General features: G+C 56.0%; 1 protein-coding gene and 1 long non-coding RNA gene across 3 annotated transcripts in view; one reads left to right on the top strand and one right to left on the bottom strand.

Moving 5' to 3' along the window:
* Nucleotides 1-5758: 5758 nt before the first annotated feature.
* Nucleotides 5759-20961, bottom strand: part of COL2A1 (collagen type II alpha 1 chain) — a 31581-nt gene continuing 16378 nt past the window's right edge. For both annotated transcript variants that reach the window (XM_040488323.1, XM_040488324.1), the window contains 36 exons: nt 20289-20387; nt 19768-19812; nt 19576-19674; nt 19329-19382; nt 18872-18979; nt 18423-18476; nt 18243-18341; nt 18033-18086; nt 17498-17596; nt 17056-17109; nt 16626-16679; nt 16234-16287; nt 15967-16020; nt 15723-15767; nt 15440-15538; nt 15137-15244; nt 14763-14816; nt 14470-14523; nt 14037-14090; nt 13634-13687; nt 13229-13336; nt 12588-12641; nt 12040-12093; nt 11142-11303; nt 10844-10951; nt 10514-10621; nt 10125-10178; nt 9844-9951; nt 9601-9654; nt 9346-9453; nt 9014-9067; nt 8526-8633; nt 7911-8199; nt 7246-7433; nt 6806-7048; nt 5759-6346 (listed from right to left, as the gene is read on the bottom strand). In XM_040488323.1, coding sequence (XP_040344257.1) covers nt 6200-6346; nt 6806-7048; nt 7246-7433; nt 7911-8199; nt 8526-8633; nt 9014-9067; nt 9346-9453; nt 9601-9654; nt 9844-9951; nt 10125-10178; nt 10514-10621; nt 10844-10951; nt 11142-11303; nt 12040-12093; nt 12588-12641; nt 13229-13336; nt 13634-13687; nt 14037-14090; nt 14470-14523; nt 14763-14816; nt 15137-15244; nt 15440-15538; nt 15723-15767; nt 15967-16020; nt 16234-16287; nt 16626-16679; nt 17056-17109; nt 17498-17596; nt 18033-18086; nt 18243-18341; nt 18423-18476; nt 18872-18979; nt 19329-19382; nt 19576-19674; nt 19768-19812; nt 20289-20387 — 3342 coding nt within the window. In that variant the 3' untranslated portion in view covers nt 5759-6199. The remainder of the gene's footprint in view (nt 6347-6805; nt 7049-7245; nt 7434-7910; nt 8200-8525; nt 8634-9013; nt 9068-9345; nt 9454-9600; nt 9655-9843; nt 9952-10124; nt 10179-10513; nt 10622-10843; nt 10952-11141; nt 11304-12039; nt 12094-12587; nt 12642-13228; nt 13337-13633; nt 13688-14036; nt 14091-14469; nt 14524-14762; nt 14817-15136; nt 15245-15439; nt 15539-15722; nt 15768-15966; nt 16021-16233; nt 16288-16625; nt 16680-17055; nt 17110-17497; nt 17597-18032; nt 18087-18242; nt 18342-18422; nt 18477-18871; nt 18980-19328; nt 19383-19575; nt 19675-19767; nt 19813-20288; nt 20388-20961) is intronic.
* Nucleotides 8754-10323, top strand: LOC121038662 (uncharacterized). The gene is made up of 2 exons (XR_005794434.1): nt 8754-9097; nt 9819-10323. It is a non-coding gene; the product is annotated as an uncharacterized LOC121038662 (long non-coding RNA).

Below are 20961 nucleotides of genomic sequence, written 5' to 3'. Positions count from 1 at the left end.
GGGGGGGGGGGGGGGGGGGGGGGGGGTTGAAGAAAAGAAAATTGACCAGAGAAATTAAATGGCTTAATCCAGAGAGAGAGAGAGAAAGGAAAATAAGGAGGTATAGAACATGTATAAAGAGAATAGATTAAATATATCTGTTTAAACAAACCAACAACCAGAGTAACCAGACTAGAGGCATGAGATGAGAAAAGGAAGAATGAATATATATATATATGTGTGTGTATGTATGTATGTGTGTATGTGTATATATATATATATATATATATATATGTGTGTGTGTATATATAGGTATGTGTTTATGTGTGTGTGTGTATATATATGTATATATGTATATGTATATATATGTATATATATATACATATGCATATGTATATATACATACATATATGTATGTGTGTGTATGTATGTATATATATATATGTATATGTATACACACACACACAGAATTGTCCAAGAATTAAATCAGGCAATGCAGCAGCGCTGTCTGGAGGAGGCCTGTCTGGTTCGTCAGCATCAATCCCACCCGTGTAGATGTGCAGTTACCCGGCACGGAGGGGTGTGGTTTGGTGTAGGCGGCTCCCACCTCCACTGTGAGCCCTGCTGTCCTTTCCTGAAACCCCACCTTGTTGGTGATGGGGAGAAGAATGGCAACATGCCAGTCTCTCCTCCATGGACCAGGTGTCCCAAACCACTCTGTTCGAGCCATCCTCACTGTGCCGTGGGCATGAACGAGGCGGTTTGTCCTGCTCCGACGACTCCCTTGCCTCCCTGGCGCTCAGCTGGGACTTAAACCCCAATGTCTTTAAGATTCCCACTCCATACACCCTGGTTTCAGGGAAGTGCCACTCCACCTGATATATGGCCTCTGGCTGGCAGGCGCAAGCAGTCTTGTCCTTTGAATGGTCATATACCTTCTTCCCACAGCACTCCAATGAGGGGATTGCTTTCTCCCACTTCAGACTGTGCCTCTGAACTAGTTCCTAGCCAGCTGGGGCTGGCTGCCTTCCTCCTCAGGTGCTCGATCCGGGCAGCTGGACTCAGTCCGGAGAAAGCCCCACAGTTAGAGATTGGATCTTGCTCCATCCTCGTCCGTGTTTTTTCTTTTGTCCAGATACAGTCCTGCGGTTCCCCAGCCTCTCTTTCTCTTCCCTTTGTCCCTCCGCAGAAGGGGATCCCCCCCCTCCATTCCTCTGCCGCCTGTTTTATCTCTCCCAGTTCGCAATCACACAACTATGGCCCTTCAGGTTGTCCCAGTGGGTCCCTGGAGGCGTCTCTGTCACTTTGCCACCTGGACTTTTGCAGTTCAAGGTCCCTTGGCCGTTTCAACACTGCTGTGTTTGAGAGATGAGGGAACTTGGGATCCCCCTACTTCTCCACCATGTGGGCCCCTCCTCCCCGTAGAGGATTTTTTTCATGACAGATGTTGTACTTTCAAATGCTTTTTCTGCGTCAACTTAAAAGATTATATGGGTTTATCCTTTCTCTTATTGTTGTATCACATTGATTGATTTGTGAATATTGAACCATCCTTGCATCCTGAGAATAAATCCCACTTGATAGTGGCATATGATTTTTTTAATGTATTGTTGGATTTAGTTTGCTAATATTTTGTCGAGGATTTTTGCATTTATATTCATGAGAGATCTTGGCCTATAACTAACTAACTCTCTCTCTCTCTCTCTTTTTTGCAGTGTCTTTAGCTGGTTTGGTATCATGGTAGCCTTATAGGATGAATTTGGAATATTTCCTTCCTATTCTAGTTTCTAGAATAGTTTGAGAAGAATATTAAATATTTTTTAAGGTTTTTTTGTTTCTTGTTTTTTTTTTTGTTTGGTTTTTGTTTGTTTATTTGTTTTTGTAGAATTCACCTGTGAAGTCATCTGATCCTGGACTTTTGTTTGTTAGGAGTATTTTTTGATTACTGATTCAATTCATTGCTGGTAATTAGTGTATTCAAGTTTTTTTATTTCTTTCTGCTTCAGTTTTGGTAGGTTATATGTATCTAGGAATTTATCCATTTCTTCTACATTGTTCAATTTTTTGGCATATAGGTTTTCATAATATTCTGTTACAATTGTTTGTATTTCTGTGGTGTTGGTCATTATTTCTCCCCTTTAATTAGTGATTTTGTTTAATTAAGTGTTCCCCTCCCTCTCTTTTTGATGAGTCTAGCTGGAGGTTTATCAGTTGTTTTGATCTTTTCAAAGAATGAGTTCCTGGATTTATTGATCTGTTCCTTTTTTTTTTTAGTTTTCCTATCATTTATTTCTGTTCTAATATTTATTATTTCCTTCCTTTTGCTGTTTTGGGTTTTGTTGTTCTTTTTCCAGGTCCTTTATTTTTTTTAAGTTTGTTTATTTATTTTGAGAGAGAACGCACATGCATGGGGGAGGGTCTGAGAGGGAGAGAGGGAATCCCAAGCAGGCTCTGTCTGGTCAGCACAGGGCCTGACACAGGTCTCGATCCTACAAACTGCGAGATCATGACCTGAGCCGAAATCAAGAATTGGACACTTAACTGGCTAAGCCACTCAGGTACGCCTCTAGCTCCTTTAAGATGCAAAGCTAGGTTGTTTATATGAGATTTTTCTTCTTGAGGTAGCTCTGTATTGCTATAAACTTCCCTCTGGAGTAGCTTTTGCTACATTCCAACGATTTTGGACCATTGTGTTTTGATTGTCTCCATGTATTTAAATTAAATTGCTTTAAATTATCTATTAGTTACCTCCATTTAGTTTAGCTGTCTTGCTGTGATTCTGTCCTGTTCTTTCATTTGGGACATACTCCTCTGTCCCCTCATTTTGTCTGCCTTTCTGTTTCCATGTGTTAGGAAAGTCAGCTATGCCTCCTGCTCTTGAAAATAGTGGCCGTATGAAGAAGAGATCCTGTAGTGCCCCGCAGCATAATGTCCTCTGTCCACCAGAACCTGGGGCTGCAGGGTGTCCCCTGTGTGTCTTGCATGAGCCCTACTGTTGTGGCTGAGCTACTTTTGCCTTCAGTCCAGTCATCTGCAATGGCTTTCTTTGCCTGCTATGGGCAGGATTTGGTCCCTGTGTTGTTAGTGGGCCAGTCCGGGGTCACCTTGGGCCTGAGTTGAGTCAGACCAGACATTTGCCAGAGATGCAATAGCACCAAAAGGCAGGGTGCTTTCCTCGTGTTGTCTCCTGAGGAGCTTTTGTTGGTGGGTGGGGTCTGCAATCACATCAGCTGTCTGCCTCCAGTGCGCTGTTGGGGCTGCAGTGGGACTGGTGTGCATAGTTATCTTCCCCTCTCCCTAGGGCGAGAGTCACTTTGGAGTGGCACTTGCCCCTTTTGGGGCTATTTGCATACTGCCAGGCTTGTGGCACCACTTTGGATAGGCTTCAGCTAAGGGCATATTGGAGGGGACAGGTCCACAGGACAGCATGGGGGCAGGGTTCATGGCCAGTAAGTTTTGCACCCATCCACTATGGGAAGGGAAGTACCTGCCCAAAACTCTGGCCAAGGCTGGCCACAGGAGAACGCCAGGGTGGGCACTTTGTAAGCAAGCTAGGTGGAGAGCGTTGATGTCATACTGGTTCCCAACGCAGGTGTCCTTGTTTCTGGGCTGGGATGCAGGGGGCGGAAATGCTGCCTGCCAGCTCCTTTGTTCCTGGAAAAGTCTCCCAAGGATGCCTGTTCCTCCAGCGCAGCTCTGAGATTAGCAAACAAATCTCTGTCCATATACCCCAGGCGCTCAAACTACTGCTTCTGTGCTGTATCTCTGTAGGACTGTTGGTTGTGCCGTCTCTTTACAGGTGGGGACTTTTTCCCTCTTGCAATGCCAGTTCTCCCAGAGCTGAGCCTGATGATTTTTAAAATTCCATATATAAGCCCCTGCTGATTGTAAGAACTACAATATTATGTCCCTGTAGTTTTCAAAGCCAAATATTATGCCTGGGATTTCTAGTGTGAGGGTCTGTTTCTCTCTCCCCTCTTCATGCCTCTGGTGTCCCTTCCTCCCTTGGACAGTCCTTTAGGTCCTTTAGCTCTAGACCACATCTTGGCCCTTCCTACCCTCTCTGATGCGGCCTCTTCTCTACGTTTAGTTGTGGAGAGTCTGTTCTGCTAGCATTCGGGTCATTTTCTGGGTTATTTACAGTGATGTGGGTTTCCAGATGTATCTGTGGGATGGGGTGAGCTTAGGGTCCTCCTACTTTGCAGTCTTCCCCAGAAGTAACTATAAATAAGATTCTTCATCGCCTTGATAGCAGTCTTAAGATTCTCTCTGTGTTCCTTCACTTGGCTGGAAGGAGAACCAATTCCAGAAATTGTTGTGATTTACCCAGGATCCAGGTGACTTGAGGAAGTCTGAGCTCTTATTTCTAGGTTTTACTAGGTACCCAGGAAGTGGATGGGCTTTGAGGGATCACCTTGATACCCTGGTGCAAGTGGGACTTCTCTTACAAAGGTCCAAGCTGATGGTCACAATCTACTGAGCCGCTTCAGTAAGAACCAGGAGCTGTGACACCACTGTGGGAAGCGAGGTGGGCTAGGAAGCAGTGTGAGCTCGGTGAGAGTGGCTGTGGGGTAGAGCCACACTCTGTGACTCCGTTCCACCTTTGTCCACCTTCAAAAGCTGCTCTCCCCTTGCCCACCTTAGCTCTCTTGGTAGATGGAAGGGCTGTTTTAAATTATGAGATAGCTATTCTAATTAGGTATTTTTAAGTATGTTTTCATTTTACTCCTTTAGTTTGTCATGAACTAGACCTGATAAGATACCCTTTATTCAACAAAGTTTACACTGTAAGTTGGGTATTAATAATACAAACAGTCCAACAGAAATGCCCTATGTATCTTTTTTTTTTTTTTTTTTTCGGTTTCTTTAATAGAAAAGCTGTCTACCTTCCTCTGGAGGAAGGGACAGGCAGGGATGGGAGAATGGGACTGAGAGAGGGACAGTTTCTCTGGTTTATCAGTAGTGGTGGGTAGCTTTTGAAATTTATGTTGCCAGACACTATTGTCATTGATTTTGATTGGTTTCGTGTCTCCTGTCCACCTCACACATCACCACCACTGTGCCCCCCCTCTAGTAGAGAAGGTGACAGTTTCCTCACTGTGCCACCCTGAGTCACTGGAAAGCAAGGGACCCCTGATGGCAGGGAGAAATGGGAGGCCATCCATTCAGAAGCCTGGTGTTGGGAGGAAGTCCACGGAAGCTCTAAGTGTAGGCCTGGAAAGCAGAGAGGAGGGGCCAAAGAAGGGCGCAGGAAAACAGAATAAGGGGTAGAGGTGAGTAACACTCCCACCTCTCCTTGACCTAAAAGTCTTAAAGAAAGATGCAGATAAATAGATCGCCAGGGTTGGCTGATGGTATGTACTCGTCACGGGCCTCTGTGGACTTGCTCCCGCACCTCTTCCCCACCCTCCCTTGGGAGCATCTCTGATCTCCCTCATCCAGCAAGGTGTGGCCCACACACTGTCCCATCCCCTCTGTCCATCCCCACGCCCTAGAGTTGTGTTTTGTGTTTACTCAAGAACAAGGCCGTTCCGGTTTTCTGCCTCCCTTCTCAAGTCTTGCCCTCCGGTCCCAGTTTACTCTTGGATTCCACGCAGTGCAGAGGTTACAAAAAGAGGCAAATGTGTGTTTGTGTGAGGTCACTAAACCAGGCAGTGTGACTCTAGAGTCCTCCCTCCTGGTTGAAAAGTCAATAGAAGAAGGCCTTCAGGACTGCCATTTGGTCATGCCTACAGTATCAAAGACTAAAGGAAAAATGAACAAAGCACAAGTCGGTATGTACTTTCCAATAATTTTTGTGTTTTTAATATCAATTGATGTTTTAAAAAATACAGAGGTGTTTGACACAGAATAGCACCATTGTGTAGGACACACACAGTTCCTGCGCCCGGCACCTGAAGGGGGCTCTTCTTGCCTGGGCTGGGGACAGTCACTCAGGGGGCGTTTGACTCACACCAGTTAGTTTCCTGCCTCTGCCTCGACCCAAAGGTCTTACAGGAAGACAATAAATAAATAGAACACCGAGATTTTATTTTGCAGTCTGCCCAGTTCAGGTCTCTCAGAAAGAGAGAGGAGAAAAGTCCACACTGTTGAGCGGGTGGGATGAATGGACATCAGGTCAGGTCAGCCATTCAGTGCAGAGCCCTAGAGTGACTGGGACTGGAAAATACTTGGGTCCTCTGGGTTGGCAATGGATTGTGTTGTTTGTGGGTTCGGGTTTTTACAAGAAGCAGACAGGCCCTATGTCCACACCAAATTCCTGCTCAGGCCCTCCTATGTCCATGGGTGCAATGTCAATGATGGGGAGACGCGAGGTCTTCTGTGACCGGTACTCGATCATAGTCTTGCCCCACTTACCGGTGTGTTTCTAGGGGAGAAAGAGAGGAGACACTGTCCAATGCCAGCTGCCCAGGACCCCAAAAAGGAGCATCACAGAACACAAAGTGTAAAACACGCTCAGGGCTCCCCCGACCTCTCCTTGACTTGCTGAAGCCCTCTCTACCCCAGCTCCTGTCCTTTCCAGCAAGGCCCCCTCCACCTGCTCCCTCCCCCACAGTGAGCGTCTCTTCACTCCATCCCCAAGGCAGACCCACACACACACACCACGAATACTCCTACGAGAGTAACTGGACGTGCCAGGTAGGACTTCTTTCCCCTGAGCCCAGGGAGTGAAGAAGATACAACAATGGCACCTTTCCCTCCCCTGGCACTCCGCACGCCTTCTCTACATAACCCCTCACGCTCACCTCTCGAGGATCCTATCACCTTAGGCCTATGACACCTGCTGTGGACCAACCCTCTGCCTGCTCCAGCCAGCCCGACTCACCGTGCAGCCATCCTTCAGGACAGTATATGTGAACCTGCTGTTGCCCTCAGCCCGGATCTCCACATCATTGGAGCCCTGGATGAGCAGGGCCTTCTTGAGGTTGCCAGCCGCTTCATCCAGGTAGGCAATGCTGTTCTTGCAGTGGTAGGTGATATTCTGGGAGCCCTCGGTGGACAGCAGGCGTAGGAAGGTCATCTGGACGTTGGCAGTGTTGGGAGCCAGGTTGTCATCTCCATAGCTGAACTGTCAGGGCAGAGAGCGATGGCATGAGGCCCAGGGGCAGTGTCCGGTGGGATCATGGTTAAGAATACTCTTCAGAAGAGGGGGAAGAGGAGGAAGTCTCCAAGAAAAGTGGTGGGCGAGGTGCCACCAACTTCAAGGGAGAAAGAAGAGAAGGGTTCTGAGGCGCCGTCTGGGGCCCAGAGCAGCCAGGTACTCACGTGGAAGCCACCGTTGATGGTTTCTCCAAACCAGATGTGCTTCTTGTCCTTGCTCTTGCTGCTCCACCAGTTCTTCTTGGGAACACTCGCTGGGTTGGGGTAGACGCAGGTCTCGCCAGTCTCCATGTTGCAGAAAACCTTCATGGCGTCCAAGGTGCAGCCCTGGTTGGGGTCAATCCAGTAGTCTCCTGCAGGGGGAGGAGGCAGTACCCCATTGGGGCTCAGACAGGCACACACATACTCCCGAGAGGGCCAGACCTGCCTGGGAGAGACGGAAAGGCTTCCCAGGACACAAGGGGGAGAGGCACAGGCTGTGAGGGCCACATGTGGCCAAAGGGAGGGGAGATGCAGGGATCTGGGAGCAAGGAGACCTGGACGGGAGAGTCTGATGCTAAACAGGGGCGCAAGCAACAGGGCAGGAGCAGCGCCTGCCTGGTGGATGGAACTCTACCCTCAAGTCACGTCTGCCATGTAGCCATGGCAGGACGGGAGCCAGGGCTGAGGTATCTCTGCTGTGAAATGGAGGAGCAACCATCCACCAGAACCTTCCAGGCCTGGCTCTGGCCTGTGCTAAGAGCGGTCTCCTCCCTCATTCTGAAGGCGGCCATGCCCAGCAGGCCGATTTCCTGCTCTCCGGGGCCAGGGGCCCTGCCCTGCACCCTCACCGCTCTTCCATTCAGGGTGGCAGAGTTTCAGGTCCCGGCAGGTGCGAGCGGGGTTCTTGCGGGAGCCCTCGGGGCTGCGGATGCTCTCAATCTGGTTGTTGAGGGACTTGAGCGTGGCATCCACCTCGGCGTCGTGCTGTCTCAGGTTGCCAGCTGCCTGGTCAGCCCGCATGTACTGCAGGGGGTCGGGGCCCTTCTCTCTCTGGCCTAGGCCAGCAAAGGCAGACATGTCGATGCCAGGGCCAGGGGGACCTGGAGGGCCAGGGGGTCCGGGGTTTCCAGGAGGACCCTGTAGCAGGAAATGGAAATCAGCCAGGAATTGTGGGGATGTGCCCCTCCTGTGTACATCCCCACTTGCTAGAATATACTAGTGTCTTCTTCCAGACACTGGGTGGGGGGAGGGGTGCAGCAGCCCAGGACCAAGAAAAATCACAGCACTTTCCCTACTTCTTCATCAGCCCCTCTCTCCTGTTTCCCAACACCAAGCAGGACACAGGATGCCATCTTCACTAGCTGCAGGCGGATGCCCTGAAAGAGGCCCTTGGCACCAGAGAGCCCGAGCCTCCCAGATGCTGGGGACAGGCCAGACAGCGGGGAAGGAGTCAGGACACTTACAGCTGGGCCAGTTTCGCCCGAACGTCCGCGGGGACCAGGAGGTCCAATGGGGCCAGGGATTCCATTAGCACCATCTTTGCCAGAGGGACCGACGGGACCAGGAGGACCCTGCAGGCCAGGAGAGAGGAGCCGTCAGCAAAGGCAGGGGTGGGGGGGGGGGTGCAAGGGGCGCTGGTCGGGTGGCTGTCCTGATGGGAAGCCCTGCAGCTTCACATTTCTCGGAGGGCCCAGCAGGATGGCTTCACGGCTCTTCTGCTGTCCTGAGCTCCTCTTTGTCGAATCCTATTCCCAGTGGGCCCAGCTGACAGCCAAGAGCTGTTCTCATGTTCATCCAGCCTGTGATCTCAGGGGGTTTCTGGCCACAGTCACCCTGAGCCCGTCGTCCTTCCACCTCCGAGTGAGGCCCCCTGAGCCCCAGGCTTCCCTCCCCATCAGAGCGCCCACACCTGGCCCCACCCCCGAGGAAGGACTCACTGCATCTCACTTACTCTAGGGCCAGAAGGACCAGCAGGACCAGAAGCACCTTGGTCTCCAGAAGGACCCTGAGCAGAAGGAAGAAGCAAAAGTCAGAGGTCAGCACAGACAGGGCCCCATCTTCCAGGATGGGAAGCCTTCTTAAATATGCATACGATACATGTCCCCCCTCCCCCCTCCTTTCCATTTGCTCCTCCCTCCAACCCAGAGGAAGTCTTGGAAATTTTTCTTTTGGTCCTGGATATTTCTTAGGATGATCCCAAGCTGGGTTAGCTGCATGGGACACTCAAGTGAGCTCTGAGCAGTGGGAGGCACCTGGGAGACATGCACAGACAGCAATACTCACAGGAGGGCCGGGCAGACCCTGCAGACCAGTGAAGCCACGGTGTCCCTTCAGGCCCCTCTCGCCAGCCTCTCCAGCTTCTCCTTTGTCACCTCGGGGACCTTGAGGACCCTGGGAATGAGACAGACACAGGTTGGGTCAGGTTGAGGCCTCTTGCTGGCCTCACCTGAGCCAAGGAGTCCCAGGATCCACACAGTCCCCACTGACCTCCAAGCCTGCCCCAGTTAGGAACCCAACAGAGGACACTCAGATACTCACTGGGATTCCCCGGGCCCCGGCTGGTCCTGCAGGGCCCATGGGGCCTTGTGCGCCCTGTGAGGGAGAGAGTGGGAACTCTGTTGGCAAAACCCTCCTCTGCCTAATGGCCCGGACTGGGCCCCAAGACTCCCTGGACCCAGGGATGCATCCAGGGCCTGGGAGTCAGGCACGTAGTGGATGAGCTCCCAGCTCACTTGGCCACCCTTCTCCACTTCCAGCTTTTACTGAATTAAGGATACTCACAGCTTCTCCTCGGTCTCCCTGCTTTCCAGTTGGGCCAGCGGGGCCAGGAGAGCCAGGGGGCCCAGGGGCTCCAGGAGCACCCACGGGACCAGTCTCACCACGATCACCCTGTCAGGAGAGAGGTCTCAGGCTTAGAGAAGAATGTTCCAGAAAATCCATGGAGAAAAGGCCCTTGAAACTGAGACAAGACTCTGACTCCAGCCTACCACCTGGGGCTGACCTGGTAGGCCCAACAGAATATTCTCCTGTCCCACTGCTCATAGAGACACCGAGATATTCACCTTGACTCCAGCCGCACCATCTCTGCCAGGGGGGCCATCAGCACCAGGGCTTCCCTGGACAAGAGGAAACAAGATGCCGTTAGAGCTGCCCCTGCCAGACTCCCATTCTGTTCCTCCCTTCTCCTGTCGGGAGCCCCAGGCTTGTTCCCTTCCATCCTGCTAAAGCTTTGGAAGCTCAACAAGCTTCGTTCTGCCTTCCTGCCCATGTACCAGTTCTTAGTGTCTGTGTCCCTCTCTCTCTCCCATCACGACCTTCCATCGCAGCTGGGCACTTGGGCCTATGGGCCCATCCCATCATCCCCTCCTCCAGGGCACCAGGACTGGGCCTGGCTGGCCCGGCACGCCTCTCCCTGGGAAGGGCCACACACACAGTGGGTCCCATTGCTCACCTCTCGTCCAGGTTCGCCAGAAGGACCAGTCAGGCCAGGAGGACCCACGGGGCCGGGGGGACCTCGGTCTCCAGATGCTCCGGGAGCTCCCTGCTTGCCAGGCTCACCCTGGAGGGACAGCGACAAAGAGGATGAGTGTACACTCTAGGAATCCCGTCCTGGGACATACTGAGCCCTTCCAAAGAAAGGGTGACAGTGCAGAGTAGGGGGAAATCTCAGGAGGTGGTATTGCTTCTTCAGAGACCAGGCCACCAAGAGCACTGAGTGAAGAACACCAGCCAGAGCCAGGCTGGGCCCAATTCACCAGAGGAAGGGGCATCCTTCACTCACCGATGGGCCAGGCAGGCCAGGGAATCCTCTCTCACCACGTTGCCCAGGAAGACCAACAATGCCCCTTTGACCAGCCAGACCTTGGGGACCTGGAGGACCATCGGGACCCTAGAGAGGGAAGGCGAGAGTGAGAATTTGAGCTCTGACAGGGAGTGGCCCAGCCATCCACACCCAGCCTGGCCGCCATTCACAGGTCCCAGCACTCTTCCCTGGCAGTGGCCCCCTCCATGGTGTCCCCTCCTCCTCCATGCCCTGTGAGCTCAGAAGACTTCCTGGCCCAGGCCTGGGAAGGACTTACAGAGGGACCATCATCTCCAGGCTCTCCCTTCTCGCCAGGGGGCCCGGCAGGACCTTGGAGGCCAGGGTCGCCAGCACGGCCAGGGGGGCCGCTGTCTCCTCGAGCACCTTTAGGACCATCTTTTCCAGAAGGACCAGGGGGACCAGGGGGTCCAGGGTTGCCCTAGAAAAGCAAATGCGAGAAATGAGAACATCTCACCCTGCCCCATCCAGACTGCCAAAGCCACTGTGGCCCCAGGGATAGCAGTTCCCCTCTGTGGCTCCCTCCACACAAAGGAAGCTTGACCCCCACCCCTGTCTGCTTCTTCCACCTTCCCTCCCAGGAGGGAGCTCTGAGCAGCCAGCCCTGGCTTGTCCAGCCCCACATTTGCTTTTTCTGATCTACTTGGACTTCTTCCTGCCTCCTTTCTTTCAGAAATCTCAATCCCACCATCCCTCAAGGAACAGTTCAAACGTAGCTCCTCGGACCCCTAAACCTCTGCACCCACTCCCCCTGCACTTGATTGGTGGTAAACTGGTGACTTTTCACCATCTCTCATCCCTCCATGGCAGATTCCCTGTGGGCAAAATGTAGAACTTGTACAGGCCGGGAACACAGAATGCGCTCAAGAAATGTGTTGAGGCAATCGTGCCAGCCTGTCCTGCCCACTGAGCCAGGAATCTGAGGGTCCAAGCCCAAGCCAGCAGGGAAGGTTGCCCGTGGCCACAGCCCTTGCTCGCAGCTGTTTACGAGAACAGGTCCCCATGATCAATTACTCCCAGGAGTGGGAAAAGGCACAAAGGGATGGAGGCCAGCTTGCACTCTTTGGAGCCCTGCTGGGACTGTGCCAGGCTCTTCAACCCCTGCTGTGCCCCCCACGCCAAGAGTAAGGGAAGAACCATCCAGGAGCATCACTTACATTGGAGCCTGGGGGTCCGACACGGCCAGCAGCTCCAGGGAATCCGGTGGCTCCCTATGGGATGAGAAGAAAGACTCTGAATCCCTCAGGCCCTCAGAAGCGTCAGGAATCATACTGGGAGACAGACACGGGTGTCTCAGAGGCTGGTGTGGAAAGGGGCAAGGAGAGCTAGAGAAGGAGAAAGGGCCCCATGGGGTCTGGCTATTGGATCAGGAAGCTGCAGCTTCTCTGCCTCCAGCTCCTGTAGGGGGTAGGGTGAGGAGGTGCATTCAGCTGGGACAGCCAGTGCTTTGGGAGCTGAGCAGGGGGCCTGCCCAGGACCACAGACCTCCCCGGATCACGGCACACTGGCAGAGAGGGGCGCCCGTTTTCCCACATGGCTGTGGGATGGGCTCAGGCTGGGGGCAGAAGCAAGGCTAAGAAAGAAGGGGGTGAGTAAATCCCAGAGCACCACCGTGGGAGCATCTGGCCAGGCCTTCTTGGTGACGGCAGCTGCCGCCCCCAAGGCGCCCTCCACCCCACCTGGTGGGAACGGGGACCTCACTCACCGGGGGGCCTTGAGCACCTCGGGCTCCTTTAGGACCAGTCACACCAGTAGGACCCTGGGAAGGAAGGAGAGAGACAGTGAGGCCCAGTCACCCGGAGGAGAGCTGTGGGCTTCTGGGCATAGGGCCTGTCTGACCCCCAAGAGCTGACTCCCAAGGGGTTAGTTTTCCGAGATGTAGCTTTCTTGTCACTAAAATCCCAGCCTGGAGAAGGCATCACAGGTGGGCCTGCCACCCCCTCCAAGAGAGACTCGTGCTCTAGGAGACCTCGGGGGTGGGGGGTGGGGAGGGGAGGCCTGGCAGGCATCTGCAGAGCTGGTTGGAGGTCTCCCCCTTCCCTCCCCAGGATCCTGGCTGCGTCTTCCCTGGTCATCTATCCTTAGCCTGCACTGTGTCATCTCCTGGCCCCCAAACCCTAGATGACATAAGCCAGTTAACTTCTTTTGAACCTCTATCCCCAAGTACAGATTCCTCCCCACAGCTGCTCCCTTCTGGGGCTGGGGCAGCAGCAGGCTCTAACATCTGCCAGGTAGAGGGGCTTCAGCTTGGGGTGACACCCAGGCCTCCTGTCCAGGCCCCTCACCCTGCACCCCAACATCCCTATCCCATGGGAACAGCTCCTGGGGGAGCTCACTGCTACCCACCTGAGGTCCAGGAGCTCCAGAGGGGCCCTGAGGACCCGGGGCACCAGCATCACCTTTCTGGCCAGCCTCTCCTTGCTCGCCCTTGGCACCTGGCTGGCCATCAGCACCCTGTCCCGAGGAGGAGGAAGCAGATGAGTTAGAGGCAAGCCAGATACTCCACGTTCTTCCAAAAGGGCCAGAGCTCTGGGTGAGTGGGTGGGTAAATGAGTGAGTGAGCGAGTTGCTCTAAGATGGGACTGTGAGATCAGCATGGAGGTTCAAGGAAAGACGGAAGAGGCCATTTCCCTCTTCTTTACATTCTGTCCCTCCCTCTCTCCATCCCTCCCCCACAGGCTAGAAGGTGCCCTCAGGTGTAGAGCTGGCCTGAGCAGAGGGGTGGGAAGGAGGGCGGACAGGGACACTCACGGGAGGTCCTGCGAATCCAGCGGGCCCGGGGGGACCGGTCTCTCCACGTTCACCCTGTGGGAGAGAGGACCCAGGAGAGGTAAGGCCCTAGGCCTGCCTGCTTCTGTCCTCTCCTATAACCCAGGCCCTTGTGGCCCAGCCCTTGCATAGAAAGCCCAGAGACAGGACATGCAGACAGCGTCCAGGAAGCTCTGTCCTAAATACAAGGGACCCACTTCAGAAGACCTCTCTTGGTCAGAGGATCTGGCGACCTGAAGGCCCTCCACCTCAACCGCATCATGGAGATGAGGCCTTCTCCCCCCATTCCATCTCTGCTTCCTCCCCCAGACCCAAAGGGCCAGGCTGAGAGGCAGGGCAGCTTCTCTTGCTCCCATGGGGCCTGGGGACAGGGGCAGATACTCACCGGGGCTCCACGAGCACCAGCAGTTCCCGCAGGACCAGGAGGTCCAACTTCTCCCTAGGGTGGGGAGGGGAGACGAGAGCCACAGGTAAGGGGTGGGGGTCAGAGTGGGGACCTTAAAGAGCAAAGTGCATCCAGGGAGCCCTGCAGCAGATGGCCTGTTTTCTCCTTGTAGCTTCGGTCCGAGAGGTACTTCCTGGGGCCTCTGCTGAATGCTGGTTTACCGGCCCCCTCCCTCCCTGCAACAGCTCCGCTCGACGGGGTGCACAGCCCCTGACTCTGCTTTTAAGAAGACTCCCACCCCTCACTCCTTGCAGCCACTAGTGGGCAGGAGGGTGCCAGCTGTTTAGTGAGGAGAAGAGACAGCAGTCTTTGGCAGGAGATGTGCAGGTGTGATAGGGGAGGGGAGCCATGAGCGAAGGGAGCTGTGACTCACCTTCTCACCATTGGCACCGGCAGGGCCAGGGGGGCCAATGGGACCAGTCAGGCCCTAGGGAGAAAGGAGACAAAGGTGAGGGAGGAAGAGTTGACCAGGGACTTGGAGCCCAGTAGGGAGTCTGGGGACCTCACACCCGTGGCCCCAGCCTTGTCAGGAGAGTCCCAAAGCTGCCCAGCCTGCACAACTGAGATAGGACAGGGGCTGTGCTCACACACTGCCCTTCCGTGCCCAGAGCGCAGGGCTGGAGACCCACGGGGTCCCCAGGGTGCCTGCAGCCAGCATTCACTTACTCGTCCACCGTCCTTCCCAGGGGCTCCCTCGGGGCCTTTCTCACCAACGTCACCCTGTGGGATAGAGAAGATGGACCACCTCAGGAGGGGGCTCCGGCTCCGTGTCACCCTGGCTGAGGCTGCAGGCACAGCTCAGCTCCTGGCCCAGCAGGATTGGCTATGGGTTCAGGGTGAGAGGTGTGAGATGGAGGGAAGGGTTGGGAGAGGGGGTCACTAAAAGACAAATAGTGCCTGGGGTGGGTGGGTGGGGGGGGAGTCTCCAAGTTCCTCAAGAGGATTAACTAGGGACCCCCTGCCCAGGTGCTGTGGGGAGGGGGTGAGTGTGGCACAGGGAAGCGCGGCTTTGGGGGAGGCACAGTTGGCCTGGTACTCACCCTGTCTCCCTTGGGCCCAGCGATGCCAGCTGCTCCCCTCTCACCAGGCATCCCTTGCAGACCTGGAGGGCCCTGAGCCCCAGGGGGGCCGGCTGGGCCAGATGCGCCCTGTGGGGTGGGGGTAGAGGAGTCTGTGGTGGGCAGCACCTGCCCAGGACCCCAGCACCCAAACCCCCCTTCCTCCCCTGCCAGGCCTCCTTTCTGTCTTGTCTTCCATCTTCCCTTTTCCTGTCCCCATCCCCCCTCCTCTCCCCCAGCAGGGCCTCCTAGGCTGACGTAGACAACCCCAACAGCCTCACTTACTTTGGGGCCGTCCGTGCCAGGAGTGCCAGGGAGGCCGCGGGGACCCTGGAGGCCCTGGGCACCGGGAGAGCCACGTTCACCTGGGAAACCTCGTTCACCCTGTGACAGAGACACCATGGGGCAGTCAAGTGAGAGTGATGGGGCAGAGGCCCAGGGAAAGGCAGGGGGGCAGCAAGCAGAGTGGGGCCCCGGGACCCGGGCGCGGCTCTGCAGGGCCAGGCTGGCAGAAATGCACAGGGAAAGAGCAGGTCCGAGGGGACCACCAGAAACGGCCAATGCTTACCCTGGGACCCACGAGGCCGGGGGCTCCAGCTTCACCAGGAACACCCTGGAGAACAAACAAAGACGTGTGAGAGAGGGGGAGATTTGATGTCCTGCAGCCAGGGAGGAGCATCCCTCCCTCTGGAGGCTGAGCTGGGATGTGGCCCGGACACTCCCGGCCTCGTGGGGCTCCTCGTGCCCTCCTGCAGAGCAGAAGAGACCTTCCCATCTAAATAGTTTGCAGGTTCAAAGAGCCCCACACTCACCTGGTCACCTGGCTTTCCACCTTCACCTGGGGGACCGGGAGGGCCAGGAAGTCCCTAGAAGGCAGTGACATGCATTAGCAAGAGAGTAAGTTTACTCCTCCCGCCCTCCAGGGAGGCCCAGCACAAGGCAAGAGCCAGGACTGCAGGGAAGCCTCACCCCCCTGGCCCCCATGAGAGGGGCGGGCCCTCCACCCGCAGTGCCTACTACCGCCCGCAGAACCCCGGGCTTGGAAAGGACTGAAGAGGGGGCCCAGTCCGGCCAACTACCTGGAACCCAGATGGCCCAGGGGCACCCTGCTCGCCTCGTTCACCGGCAGGTCCCTGCAGAAGGAAACAAACGTGACCCGAGTGCTCCGGAGAATCTAAGAGCCTCGGACACAGGGCACCGGGGTGGCCAGCAGGAGGACAGGCCAGACACCCCCCCTGCACCGCCCAACAGGGTTGCAGGAGTGTGTGCCTCGCTATTCTCCCACCAATGACCTGCACTCCTGAAACGGGTGCGGTCCACACTGCTTTGGCTGAGTGGGTCTGGTGTCCCGCAAAATGAGCCCACACCCAAACTGTTAGTTTCAACGCTGAGCGGGCCTGAGGTGCCTCGGCCTCCACGCCACCGCCCCCATGCCCACAGGGCCACCTAGAGAGGCCAGGCAGGTACTTACAGCGGGTCCGGGGGGCCCCGCAGCACCGGTCTCACCATCTTTGCCGGGAAGACCCTAGAAGGAAGGGAAAAGGGTGAGGTCCTGACACACGCTCTTCAGTTCTGCGGACCCCAGTACTGGGCAGGCACAGTCGGTGGCCCTGAGTTTCCATGATCCCCCAACCTGAACTCCATTTCTCCCCACTTCCTTTCCTGAGCCCCTCCTTTTCCCAGTCTTTCTCAGCATGGGAGCCTTCCCCATCTCCCGGCTACTGACCAATAGCAACTAGAAGTCATCCTGTGTGGACTCCCAAAGGCCCTAGAGAAGCATGGGCTCAGCCACAGGACTCCACGCTGCTAACTAGGGACCCCAGGAGCATGCCACGGGATTCCTCTCCCCTTGAGGGTGTCCAGCCAGCACCAATGCATGGGTAGTGAGACGGAGTACTTACTCTCAGTCCAGGGGCACCGGGAAGTCCCTTCTCACCAGCCTTGCCAGGTTCGCCCTGGAGGAAAGAGTGCAGGACCATGAAGGGAGGGTTTTGGGGGGGTGGGTAGAGCAGGTGGGGGAGCCTGGGACTTGGGGCCACAGCCTGATGGACAGGAAAAGCTCAAGCTGAGTATTAGCACCTTCTCTTACGCTCAGAGGGTGTGGCAGCACTGCCCCATGGAACAATGTCACGGCTGAGATGTCCCAAAGCTCTAAGGACCCCCGGGTTTCCCCAGATCACATGCACTCCTGTGGGACATGGAGGCCCCAGCTGCCCATGGCACCCAGGATCCCACTCAGACCTGCCCTTGGTTAACTCTCTTTAGGAGCCAGTCCTTTCCACAGGGGGCAAGGAGGTAGGTGGCACCATGTGGAAGGAAATGGAAGGGCGGGTTATTACTTACATTGGCACCTTTGGGGCCGGGGAAACCCATGACGCCAGGCTGCCCACGAGCACCCTGAGGACCTGGAGGTCCAGGACGACCATCTTCACCAGGGGCTCCCTGAAAGAGAGGACACCGTTCTCAGAATGTAGACGCTCTTCCCACATCCATCCATCCACCTACTAAGTGCCTGCTATGTGGCAGGCTCAGGGCAAGGCAACGACCAGACGCACGGCAGAGGGATTGAGCAAGGTTTCGACCAGCAGCCCTCACCGCACATGTGGACCCCCATCAGCAACAAGGTGCTGCTTAAATTAGAAGTTTTGCCTCTCACGGTGCACACCAGGCTTCGTCTTTCCCCGAGGAAAGGCCCAAATGCACAATGGGGTGGCACTTTCAGAGCTCCACACCCGGCCCTGGTACCTACCATCTGCACCCCTCCCCTGTTCTCAATATTCACGGGCTGCCCCCCACCCAGACTCCTGTCTGTCTTCCTACCTGCCTCCTCAAGGATATCCCCTCAACCTCTCCCAACAACTCCAAATGGTAGACTTACAGAAGGACCAACTTTGCCTTGAGGACCGGCATCACCGGGGCGTCCAGTGAGACCCTTTGTTGAGGAGAGAGACAGAGGGTGGGCGGGCGTCGGGGCAGGCCCCAGGTCCTCCCGATCCTCAGCACAGGGCTGGAGGGAGCAGGTGGGGAAGGGCACGAGGACTCCCGATCACAGTCAGAAGTCAAGGACAAAGGCGGCTGGGCTACTTACCCGGGCTCCAGGAAGGCCAGGCTCTCCGGGACGGCCAGGATCGCCGTTGGCACCCTTGGGGCCAGCAAGGCCGCTGGGCCCTCGCTCTCCAGGGGCTCCCTACACAAGGGGAGGCAGCAGTCATCAGCAGGCCATTTGACCAGCCATGCAGGGACCCCAAGCCCTTCTTCCCCCACTCACCTTTGGACCTGCCAGACCATCTTGACCTGGGAAGCCACGGTTGCCAGGAGCACCCTAGGAAGAAGTGGGAGGGCAGGTGGTGAGTGACAATGGCCCCTGACCCAACGGTAACTCCAGGGAGCCCAGCCAGGCTTCGGGGGATCAGTCCCACCAACCCACAGTTTCTGTGGGGCTGTAGCTATGGCCGGCAAGATTCCAAGAGAGTAACTTCTTAGGCCTGACCTGGGGAGTAGCTCAAACCATTTCATGCCCTCCTGGGGGCATGGGGTACAAATAAGAAGGGCTCCCTGTCCCCGTGGCATTGAGTGGAGAAGAGAGGAATCTGATACTCAGGCCACAGGACTGGACAAGAACACAGAACCACCAAGACTCCACTTCCACGTTCAGGTCACACCCACAGAAAGTGGGGACTAGGAGTCCCCTTACCTCTAGAGTAAGAGCCCACTTACTCTTTCTCCAGGGGGACCAACAGGCCCAGCACCACCAGGCTCTCCACGGGCACCTCTCTTGCCTTCCTCACCAGCAGGACCAGGGGCTCCTTGGGGGCCAGCAGGGCCCTGAGAACCAGCACAAAAGAGAAACAGGGTGAGTCTTCACCTGGCCCCGGGTCAATCACTGACCTGGCATGTGGTGGAAGTGACCTTGGCCATTATTTCAGGGCTAGGGGATTTGGGGAAGAGGGGCCATAGAGGGTCAGCCCAGGAAGAGCAGAAGTGGCCCAGTGGGAAGAGAGAGGGTGTAAGGGTCAAAGATGGGAGCTGAAGCTGTATCAGCTTCTCAACCCCGATATGTCCCCCTCTCCAGACACAGCCTGAGGGGTCCCAGATTAGGGGACAGGGCTATGGAGGAGGAGGGCAGTGGCGGGGCGATGGCCTTGGGCCCAAGAGCTGGTGGGCAGATACTCACAGGCTCTCCCTTGGGGCCTTGTTCGCCTTTGAAGCCAGCAATACCAGGCTCACCCTTGAGAAAAGACAGAGGCAGGTTGTCACGCTGGGTTCTCTCCATGGACCCTGCCCCCATCTCCAGAAACCCTTAAAGGCGTGCCCCCCCCCCAGCCCCTAACAAAGGACACTGGTGTGAGTGCAGGAAAGAGGGATGGCGGGGTTTGACCCCGATGGTATCGATGGGACTTGGGGTTCACTCTGGGTCTTACCGTCTGACCTTTCGGGCCCAGCGGACCAGTTGCACCTTGAGGGCCAGGTGGACCACGGGGCCCAGGGAAGCCGGGAGCACCAGCGATGCCCGGAGCACCCTGTCAGCATGAGTAGAAGAGAGGGGCATCAGGAGAGGGGGCAAGGAGGGACTGACCCCACCTGGAGGAGCCAAATCCAAGGGCAACACTCACAGCAGATCCTTTGGCTCCAGGAATTCCATCAGTTCCAGGGTTACCCTGAGGAAAGAGATGGGGTCATTATGAAATAAGTAGCAAAGGGGCGCCTGGGTGGTGCAGGCTGAGTTCGAGCCCCGCGTCAGGCTCTGGGCTGATGGCTCGGAGCCTGGAGCCTGTTTCCGATTCTGTGTCTCCCTCTCTCTCTCTGCCCCTCCCCCGTTCATGCTCTGTCTCTGTCTGTCCCATAAATAAATAAAAAAAACGTTGAAAAAAAAAATAAGTAGCAAAGAATAAACCCCAGCTACCTCCCTGCCCTCCCAGACCACAGCTGGCCGTCCCAGACATGGTCCTGCTGGGGGTTTCTGGGACAGGATGGGGTTGGAAGGAGACCTGCCCCTAGAGATCAGGGAGCAGGTGCTGGGCCTAGATGAAGGTTTGGTTGGTGGGGCTCCAAATGGGCTCCACTTCTCTCAGAGGTAAACAGAGTCAAGAGCACCCAGGCCACAGACTTGAGGCCAAAGGGAAGCTGTACTTACAGAGGCACCGGCCGGTCCAGGGGACCCAGGAGTACCAGGTTCACCGCGAGGACCTTGAGCGCCTTCGGGGCCTCGAGCACCAGTGGGGCCAGCTTCACCCTGGATAGAGACGGAGAGGGGTGGAGTGAGGAGACGCCGGGGAGCGGGTGGGGGCAAAGACCTCTCCCCGGCCAGCAACAGCTCAGGGACAGAAAGCGGAGTTGCACACACCGCACCCACTGTGCGCGTGCGCGAGCGTGTTCCCCACGTGGTCCCACACGCCCCCCGCGCCGAGTGAGCTCACCAACCTGATGCCTTCCCCCCACACCTCCTCTGCTCTCCGTCTCCCCTCCACACCTTAACCCCCCACAGCAAATGCACACCTCCGTGCTACGGCATTGGGCCTCCGGAAGGCCAGTGCTGGGGGGTCCTGCCCACGCTGAGGGGTGTGAGCTGGTAGACAGGCCACTGAGGTGGGCAGCCTTTACCTCCCACTCTCCACCTATTCCTTCACCGGGGAAAGGGAGGCCCTCGGACATCTGGGCTCAGGGCACCACTCCACTTGCGTCTGGCCAATGTGCGAACGCCGCCACCCCCAGGCTCCGGCCCAGGCCTGTCTGAAGCCAGCCAGGAAGCCAGGACGCAAGCAAGCCGGGACCAGCGCCCCACTCCACTTGCCCCTGCTCTGACCACA

Source organism: Herpailurus yagouaroundi, unplaced genomic scaffold (assembly GCF_014898765.1).
Source record: "Herpailurus yagouaroundi ecotype Mexico unplaced genomic scaffold, PumYag 166, whole genome shotgun sequence".
Lineage (NCBI taxonomy): Eukaryota > Metazoa > Chordata > Mammalia > Carnivora > Felidae > Herpailurus > Herpailurus yagouaroundi.
This window is presented reverse-complemented; position numbering and strand designations above follow the sequence as displayed.